Source organism: Limulus polyphemus, unplaced genomic scaffold (assembly GCF_000517525.1).
Source record: "Limulus polyphemus unplaced genomic scaffold, Limulus_polyphemus-2.1.2 Scaffold2689, whole genome shotgun sequence".
NCBI classification, from domain to species: Eukaryota; Metazoa; Arthropoda; class Merostomata; order Xiphosura; family Limulidae; genus Limulus; species Limulus polyphemus.
The window spans coordinates 156,723-167,119 of record NW_013668299.1 but is presented as its reverse complement, the minus strand read 5'-3'; the positions used below and the strand labels follow the sequence as shown (position 1 = coordinate 167,119).

Sequence of the window (10,397 nt, the reverse complement as noted above, 5' to 3'; positions counted from 1 at the left end):
AAAAAAGAGACTTAACAGGCTTTCGGTCTCTTTAAATGACAAAAAAGAGACTTAACAGGCTTTCGGTCTCTTTAAATGACAAAAAATTAGACTTAACAGGCCTTTCCAACTCGACGCACAATTAACCTCAACCACAAAGAAAGTTAAGCCTTTCCAACTCGACGCACAGTTAATCTCATCCACAACGAAAGTTAAGCCTTTCCAACTCGACGCACAATTAACCTCAGCCACAAAGAAAGTTAAGCCTTTCCAACTCGACGCACAGTTAATCTCAACTACAAAGAAAGTTAAGCCTTTCCAACTCGACGCACAATTAACCTCAACCACAGAGAAAGTTAAGCCTTTCCAACTCGACGCACAGTTAATCTCAACTACAAAGAAAGTTAAGCTTTCCAACTCGACGCACAATTAACCTCAACCACAAAGAAAGTTAAATCTTTCCAACTCGACGCACAATTAACCTCAACCACAGAGAAAGTTAAGCCTTTCCAACTCGGCGCACGGTTAATCTCAACCACAACGAAAGTTAAGCCTTTCCAACTCGACGCACAATTAATCTCAACCAAAAATGAAAAATGTGGACGGTTCAAAAGCGTTGTAAACAATGATTTGTTTAAAACTGCACCAGAGAAATGATGAAGTGGCTGCACGCCCTCTACGTCCATCAATCATGAACAGAGTAATAGAAGAAAAAGTCTTACCGACTCGATTTCTTTTTCCAAGCGGAAGATTTCCTCTTGCAGAAGGTGCAGTGTCCCAGTTTTCCCACGATGCCTTGCGAAAGCCGCTGCACAAGCAGAATGAATGCTATTAATCCAGTTCTCTAATTCTACCTGGCAGGGGGCCTGTAACAACAACAACAACAACAAAACATAATCCAAGATGCAACAGTAAAGTGGTAACAGCGAAAGTTTTTCTTCTTGATTTAATATAAATGACGGAGGTTTTAATATTATATTTTCAGTCGACAATAAGTGTATCAAAAATTTGTAAATATACTTCCCGGACACACTGTAAAATTATTTTAAGGTTTTAAAAAACAAAAAAAACAACAAATTTACAAAAATGTTATTATCTTTTTCTTTTTAGTTTTCCAATAATTTGACGAGATCTACAGCAACGAAGACAAAATCGTGGATACCTAACTTTTTATCACGTTATCTCCTATCTCAGTTATTTCTACATATTTACAGAAAATCCGCAAAACAACAACAACAAAACACAACGTTTAAAGAACTATCCGTTCGATAGAAAACTATGACGTATGAAATGAAGCGACATCTAGTGTCATTACCTGAAAAAGATATGCATCTCCGAAAGCAGTGCTCAGGCAGAATATATAATCTCGTTTAGGGTGTTCTGGGATAGGCTGCATGATTGCTCCATCAACGATGATTAGGTGTTTAGGGGTGTTATCAATTGCACGGCCATCTCGGTTATCACAGGGATAGAATAGAAGGGTAGTACCCTTTAAACTAACCCAATACCCTTTCCAGCCTCGCTTCTTGGCTAGCTCCACCTGGCGGTGTTTTCTAAGGAGCCACTTCTTCACGCTCAGAAATCTGTTAAAAACAGAGGGTAATATATAGAAACCAGAAATCTGTTAAAAACAAAGGGTAATGTACGAAACCAGAAATCTGTTAAAAACAAAGGGTAATATACGAAACCATAAATCTGTTAAAAACAGAGGGTAATATATAGAAACTCAATCATAGAGATACGAAACCAGAAATCTGTTAAAAACAAAGGGTAATATACGAAACCAGAAATCTGTTAAAAACAGAGGGTAATATATAGAAACAATTACAGAGATACGAAACCAGAAATCTGTTAAAAACAGAGGGTAATATACAGAAACCCAATTATAGAGATACGAAACCAGAAATCTGTTAAAAACAGAGGGTAATATACAGAAACCGAATTACAGAGATACGAAACCAGAAATCTGTTAAAAACAAAGGGTAATATACGAAACCAGAAATCTGTTAAAAACAGAGGGTAATATATAGAAACTCAATCATAGAGATACGAAACCAGAAATCTGTTAAAAATAAAGGGTAATATACGAAACCAGAAATCTGTTAAAAACAGAGGGTAATATACAGAAACCCAACTATAGAGATACGAAACCATTTCTTCCGTGTACCCATTTTAAACCCGTAGTCTCTCTCTCTTTATGTGTACCCATTTTAAACCCGTAGTCTCTCTCTCTTTATGCAAGTTAGGAATTTTGGCTTTTGGAAAACGATGCTTAATTTGTCATTTATTATTAGCAAGAATTTGTAATAATCCAAACCAAAAACGAGGGTTAGAGCGGTACCCTACGATTTTTTGTAAGTGGAGGATGAAATATATATTTTCCAGTATCTGTAAACACTAATATATATATATATATATAAATATGTTACACAGCAAAACAGTTACTACTTAATGATACCCTCGCTGTGATTTGTCGTATTTCGTTACTACTTAATGACACCCTCGCTGTGATTTGTTGAATTTCGTTAATACTTAATAACACCCTCGTTGTGATTTGTTGAATTTCGTTACTATCTAATAACACCCTCGCTGTGATTTGTTCAATTTCTTTACTACTTAATAACACTCTCGCTGTGATTTGTTGAATTTCTTTACTACTTAATGACACCCTCGCTGTGATTTGTTGAATTTCGTTACTACTTAATAACACCCTCACTGTGATTTGTTGAATTTCATTACTATCTAATAACACCCTCACTGTGATTTGTTCAATTTCTTTACTACTTAATAACACCCTCACTGTGATTTGTTGAATTTCTTTACTACTTAATGACACCCTCGCTGTGATTTGTTGAATTTCGTTACTGTTTAATAATACCCTTCATCTGATTTGTTGTTTTTGTTAGGGATTTTTTATACATGTTCTTCTTTTACATTATTTACCAAATTCTGTACACGAATTACCACTACTTTAAAAACGTTTTCTTTCTTTGTTTTAATTACGAGAACATTTTGATGTACAATTTTACAAGGATTTTAACGATAACTTTTAATGTCATCATCATGGATTCTGATGATGAAAGTTTTAGGTGACAGAATCTATTAGTTTAATCATCTTTCCTAAGTTCAACCGTCAATAAACACGGGGCTGTACAACAACAACAACAACGCGGTGTGACTCAGAGCAGGGATCGAACTCCGAATTCCAGCGTTATAAAAAGTTCTCGGCCTTACCGCATTGTTTACAAACACCTACAAATGATCGGAATCCATGGTAACTATTTCTCGAACAGTCGAGGACCTTGATAGTTGGTTATTTTGGTTTTTTTTTTAAATCTCTCTCTCTCTCGAAATGAAATGGGTATGTAAACGGCTATTTTTGTTGTTGAATAATGATTTTACGAGTCTCAAATATTAAAGTTTCGGGTAGCTCTGAAGAAGAAGGAAAAAAAACAAAAACGAACCATTTTTTTTGGACAGCAACTCTCGCTTAAAAGGTTCCATTAAGATGAAATATGTAGTACCAGTAAAATCCACATCGTGTGACACGACTGATATTGGAGAAGGCAACGCTCACACAATGTAATATTATTCCATTAGTGACACGCGCCACATTTCGTAACCTGGTCAAATACGCTAATTTATTGTCGACGAGGGATACGAATCAAGTCAGATGTTGACTTTCTCAAGTTCATTCTCTTCTTTTACGAACATGTATGTCCACAAGCGTGGCCTAAATATACCGTAACCCTGTATGTTTAGAACCCTGCCGACACTGAGTCGCCAGAAGATGTCGACGTGGTGACGTCACTGTCTCGGCGTGTTGGAGAGTCCACGTATACTGTTGGAGGAGGGGAACCTTCTGATTGTAGATTATGATGGGCTTTAGTAATCTGTTGTTTGTTTGTAGGTATGCACAAAGCTACACAATTGGCTATCTGTGCTCTGCCCATCACGGGTATCGAAACCCAGTTTCTAGCGTTGTAAGTCCGCAGACATACCGATGTACCACTGGGGGGGGGCAGTAATCTGTGAATACCCACCCGCCGCCAACTTTTTGAGTTACCCTAATAGAATAATCGGATACTGATTGTCACTCTTATAGCTCATTCATTGTTCCAAAGTGTGCACAAAGATTTTCTGGAAACGGGACGCGAACCATGCTGAATTAACCCACGTTGGAAAAAGCTTACCGCTTTCTTAATTTGTTCTTCCGCACACGTCCAAGTTAAAAAAATAGCTCCAAGTTGTTTTTTTTTAAATATTTAATTGCTTATGGTGTCCTTTACCCTCGAGATCGAAAAGGTTTACCGAAATCTAGATTAGGACCTCCAAACTATGTTGTAAGTAGTAATCATAGTTAAATATATCGCGTAAGTAATTTGACTTTCTAAAGATCACAACGATACAAGAAGTTTGTTAACACCTAATTCTTAACTGGCCCATTAGGGGTTCCAATACAAATGGTCAACTTACAGTGTCTCTGCGTGATGAAGCTCATCAGTCCAACTATTGTTTGAAACACAAGTGATGCCAGTGATTTATGAAACAATATTCATGACATGTCATCCTGTAAAACTAATGGTAAGATGATGATAATTTTACTACGATTATTTGACCTATAACCAAGATAAATCCACCTTGCATTTAATTAAATTAAAAGTAAATGTACTGACAAATTATCAAAAAAAAAACTGTAGCAATATGCAGACTAAATCATCACAGCCTGAGATGAATATTTCTATTTAGTAAACCCTAATTGGACACAACGTTGTATCTAACTTAAAGAGTCTTAGGCCTAACTTACCCAGCCTTTCTAACAGCACCGGTACAGTTGAAAGAGGCCGCGGCAGTCCCCGAACGAGCCCTGAATGGGGAGTTTCTTGTCTCGGCGTCCTCTTCGTCACTAACAGCAGTAGTAAGAGACAGTCTATCGTCATCAGACATCTGGATGGAGAAATAAACGTGATAAAAGAAAAAGCTTTAAACCGTACTACAGAATGGTAGTGTTAATAATGTCCTGATTATCAATTACGGGAAATTTAAACACAATTACATATTTCAGTTTACGTAATACCATATTTAATATTTCTAAGACATGTGAGCCACGACGGAATACTGAACAAGCTGAATTAAATATAACTTTAGTCAAAATTCAAACCTTAATTGTTATGGAATAAATGAAAAAAAAAAAAAATGTATTGGTACTTTCAGCCGTGGGGACGTTATAATGTGACAGTCAATTTCGATTAGATTAGAGTAGCCCAAGAGTTGGCGGTGGGTGGTGTTGACTAGCTATCTTCCATCTAGTCTATCACCTCTAAAATGGGGGGGCGACTAACCAGCTAACTTTGCGTGGTATTCAACAAAGAAACAAATAAATTTGAAATGTATATTTTAAAACACGGGGACAAAATGGACAGGTCCGAGAACCATAGAGTTAAGATACAGCAAAGCAGATAGAGGGTAACCAGTCAGCATCACCCGCCGCCACGAGATTGACTATCATTTTTTTTATAATGCGCCAATAGCTGAAAATTTGGAGAGACATCACAGCTCAAAATTTGGATCTTCTAATCCGTAGCCCTGTGCGCTAGACTCTTGGTTATGCCTGGCCCAATAAACATGACAGTACAATTATTAAATATACAATTTATTTTGAACATTACATATCAATAAATAGTCAAACATAGAGAGTTATAAATGTGAATAAACGGAAGGTCCGTGACCTGAATATATTAGATGTTTATGGTTTTCTGTATATCACGCCCCCTGGTGGCCTAGCGGTAAGTTTACGAATGCAGGGGGTTGATTCCACGTGGAGAACAGAGCGCTCATAGCATATTGTGATACTCTGCAAACTTTGTCCCTTGTGGGTCAGCGTTAATCTCACGGACTTATAACACTAAAATCCTGTGTTAGATTTCTCCGCGATGGACAGAACAAAGCGAAGATAGATCGCTGTGTAACTTTGCGCTAAAACAGACTATATATTACGTTATGTACAAACATACTAAATCACTGATTGCACCAAGGCCATGAAAATAAACAAACAGATGGTACAATTATCGCGTAGATATTTTATCGACATTTTATACACACAAAAAAATATAATGTTGAAAGTAAATATGTATATCAAATTTATCTAAAACGTAGAATCTTGTTTCGATTACGCTCTTAAAGTATAAACATCTAATCAGAACTCGTGCAATATTCTGTTTCAACTAAAATATAAGTAAATCTCATCGGAAAACTTAAAATGCTATTCATGAGATAACACACAACGTTCTGAAGCAACTAGGATCTTGTCAGAAAGGTTTTGGATGAAGCAAGTAGAGAGAAACGTCTGTTTGTACAGTAACATCCTGTAACAAGTAGGTACAAACAGACGTTCCTCTACTTGTTACAGGATGTTACTGTACAAACAGACGTTCCTCTACTTGTTACAGGATGTTGCTGTACAAACAGACGTTCCTCTAGTAACATCATGTAGCAAGTAGAGGAACGTCTGTTTGTATAGTAACATCCTGTAACAAGTAGAGGAACGTCTGTTTGTACAGCAACATCTTGTAACAAGTAGAGGAACGTCTGTTTGTACAGTAAAATTCTGTAACAAGTAGAGGAACGTCTGTTTGTATAGTAACATTCTGTAACAAGTAGAGAGGAACGTCTGTTTGTACAGCAACATCCTGTAACAAGTAGAGAGGAGCGTCTGTTTGTACAGTAACATCATGTAGCAAGTAGAGGAACGTCTGTTTGTACAGTAACATCATGTAGCAAGTAGAGGAACGTCTGTTTGTACAGTAACATCATGTAGCAAGTAGAGGAACGTCTGTTTGTACAGCAACATCCTGTAACAAGTAGAGAGGAACGTCTGTTTGTACAGTAACATCATGTAGCAAGTAGAGGAACGTCTGTTTGTACAGCAACATCCTGTAACAAGTAGAGGAACGTCTTGGGAGCTAAACAAATACAAGAGCCACAGGTACGGCCCTCAAATACTCTCAAGGGCCGTAATACCATTTGTCAGTCCACAAGATGAGACACGTACGAACCGTGAGCACCTAGCAACACTGATTCTACTACTTTGTATTTTTGTTTGTCTTTAATTTCATGCAAAGCTGCTCGACAGCTGTCTGTGTTAGCTGCTCAGTCCTAATTTTGAAGTGACAGACTAGAGGAAAGGAAGCTAGTCAACACCACCCACCGCCAACTCTTGGGTTACTCTTTTACCGACGAATAGTGCGATTGACCAGTACGTTACAACGCCTCGGGTTTCAGCCACACTTAAGAAAGCAAGTTTGTGTTTACTCATTGTTTTGTCGAAAGATTTTGTGGAGTGAAACATTAAATATGAACGTTTCGCCGGACTTCGCGCAATTTCTCTTTTATTCTAGTTTATTCGGGATATGTTTCTTCTTTGAAATGGCAGACGAAAGAGAAGACAGCTAGTCAACAGCACCCATCGCCAACTGTTAGTCTGATTGAATAGTGGGCTCTGACAGTCACTCTTATAACGCGCCCACGGCTCCAAATTGCTGAGCGTGGTTTTATTCTATTTTTTTGCGAACGATTAGACACGCAGAATCCACAGCTCGGCAAGCTAATCGTTGGGTTCACAATTTGGAAACAAAAACCTTCGATTTCTTCGGAATATCACACTTTGAATATAGTTTGTTGTAGACGTACTTGAGCTTTCTTTTGTGTTTTGAATTAACAGAAGCCGGAATTTGTCCAAATGATATAGACCCAATAGATATGGGAACGAAGATACAAGACTTAACTACTGCAGCCCAGTCACGCGACAGATAATCTGGTTCTATGCACAAACAGGATGAGCATATTAATGCGGGAAGCGAAGCAGTCTCGGAATTAAATCAGTCGCTGGAAGTCGTACCGATACATCACTGTCTTCCGCTTATGGTGGCTCAACAACGAGAATTAGTAATTGTGAGAATCTTTGAGTGAAAGTAAACAAGAACGTATAATAATACGTCAACAATGGAAGAACCACTTTGTATGTCGGTAGTGCGCAGGCTCAACGATTTCGTGTCTCACGTGTAACATCGATGCAAAAAAATGAAGGAATCCCTGAACGACGTAGAAACCTTATCTATTCTCTATCTGCAGTGGACTAGTTTCACCGAATTCACAGCTAACCATGTCGGTAGTGCGCAGGCTCAGCGATTTTGTGTCTCACGTGTAACATCGATGTAAAAAAATGAAGGAATCCCTGAACGACGTAGAAACCTTATTTATTCTCTATCTGCAGTAGACTAGTTTCACCGCATTCACAGCTAACCATGTCGGTAGTGCGCAGGCTCAACGATTTCGTGTCTCACGTGTGACATCGATGCAAAAAATGAAGGAATCCCTGAACGACGTAGAAACCTTATCTATTCTCTATCTGCAGTAGACTAGTTTCACCGAATTCACAGCTAACCAGCACTGCAGAATATCGCTTACTCGAAAATCTTCTTTGGAGGGGGTTGGTTGTTGGATTGTAGTTAAGCACAAAGCTACACAATGGGCTATCTGTGCTCTGCCCACCACGGGTATCGAAACCCGATTTCTAGCGTATTAAGTCCGTAGACATACCGCTGTGCCACTGGGGGTGGGGTGGAGGGGGATGTTAGTTAAACAAATTTTTGAGCTAAAACTCACATTTACATACATTAAAAACTCGGAGAAAAATATGTATTTCAATAGGTCTAAGTGGAATAGAACAGCTTGCACAAAATTATAAAAAATATAGGATTCTATTTTTTTTCTTGAATTAGAAAAAAGAAATTATTTTCAAAAATAACGCGCGTTTTACTCTCCCCCTCTCACATACACACATGGATTTGACCCTTTTATTTATTGATTTTTATTTGATGACTAAACCTGAAATATAATGTTTATGAAAATAAAGGCTAATCTTGAATTTAACATCTCCATATTGTTTTTCATACACAGTAAACAGCGACCCCTATAGTTCAGGCATCGTAGTCTTTACTTGTGAACCGTAGACTAAACGAATGGCAAACATTCGACAGCACCCTCCGCTTGGGACAATGGATATCAAAAAGAAATAAAAAAAATGGAACTGATGCGACCAGAAGGTCACTGATACTGGCGGAACTGATGACCACAGGTCAGTAATGCCGATGAAACCGATGTTGACACATGGTCACTGATATAAAAGAAAACTGATTCGACCAGATGGTGATAATGGAACTTCCTTTGGCCACGATATTTTGATTTTGTAAGCATTATTACAACGTAAAGCATGTACCAGTACCTAAAGCTGTAGAGACATATAAAGATAAAGTCAGTGTAACTATATGTACTACCGCAGGGTCCCTGAAAGTGTTCTGTTTCAAGACTAAATATAACCAAAATAAAGAGTAACAGATATTTTTATTTCTTGCTTTTGAAGTTCATATGTAATGCTGTGTTGTAGCCTACAGAGTTCATAATTCTTCTCGTGATTCATGGCATACACACGTTTCACTGACGTCACGACAGTACAAATTGCAACATTACGCATCTCTTATGCGACGTCACTTCAGTGTCTACTAACTAACTGACAGACAACACACTACTGTATAGTGGTGCGAGTGGTTAAATAATGTATCAAATACAATGTATGAATATAAGAGTTTACATATTTCTTGTTTGGAATCTACTAAAGCATAACAAATACAAAGAATGTGTACCCCCCTCCCCTCCCATAAATAGGAGAAATAACACCAAAGTTCGACTTATTATTTATTCTTCACTAAAATACGAAACTCAGCAGAATGTTTAAATTTGTTCTAACGTCTATAATTTCACCATGAATGCCAAAGAAAACGCTTCTCGTCTTAACATCGCTTATCATTAAGCAGCCATCACGCCGTCTAAGCTTCTACAGCGAACCCACCTCACGCTCAGGAGCTATTGATATAGTTCTACAGCGAACCCACCTCACGCTCAGGAGCTAATGATATAGCAATTTTAAAAAAGTAACGAGTCGGAGAAAACTTATCGCTATTTGTGCATGAAGAACATTGGGTTACTTCTTATACGTACACTAGAAGAAAGAAAATATTTGATTAAGATTACGTATTTAGTTAACTCTGGAGGAAAGCCTTTTCCGTATAAAATATAACGGAGTTAGTTTAATAATACGTCCAGTATTCCTAGCTGTGGGCTAATTTGACGTTCATTCGAAAGGTCCGTACTCTTGATTAAAGAAAGTAATACGGAATCAAAAATTGAATTCAGAATCCAATTACGTGGTAGAATGTTGGAACAATGGTGTTGTAAAAATATAGAGACATTCTGAGCGATGGACTACTTTAGTACTTTCTTTAAATATGGACTACCTTAGTAATGTCTTTAAATATGGACTACCTTAGTAATGTCTTTAAATATGGACTACTTTAGTAATC

General features: G+C 37.6%; 1 protein-coding gene across 1 annotated transcript in view; it reads right to left on the bottom strand.

Annotated features, from left to right (window-relative positions):
* Positions 1 to 701: 701 nt before the first annotated feature.
* The window catches only part of LOC106467643, a gene marked incomplete at its 3' end in the record, with an annotated part of 122,707 nt that continues 113,011 nt past the window's right edge, over positions 702 to 10,397 (bottom strand). The window contains exons 9-11 of the mRNA XM_013928015.2: positions 4,787 to 4,926; positions 1,295 to 1,562; positions 702 to 845 (exon numbers count right to left, since the gene is read on the bottom strand). Coding sequence (XP_013783469.1) covers positions 702 to 845; positions 1,295 to 1,562; positions 4,787 to 4,926 — 552 coding nt within the window. The remainder of the gene's footprint in view (positions 846 to 1,294; positions 1,563 to 4,786; positions 4,927 to 10,397) is intronic.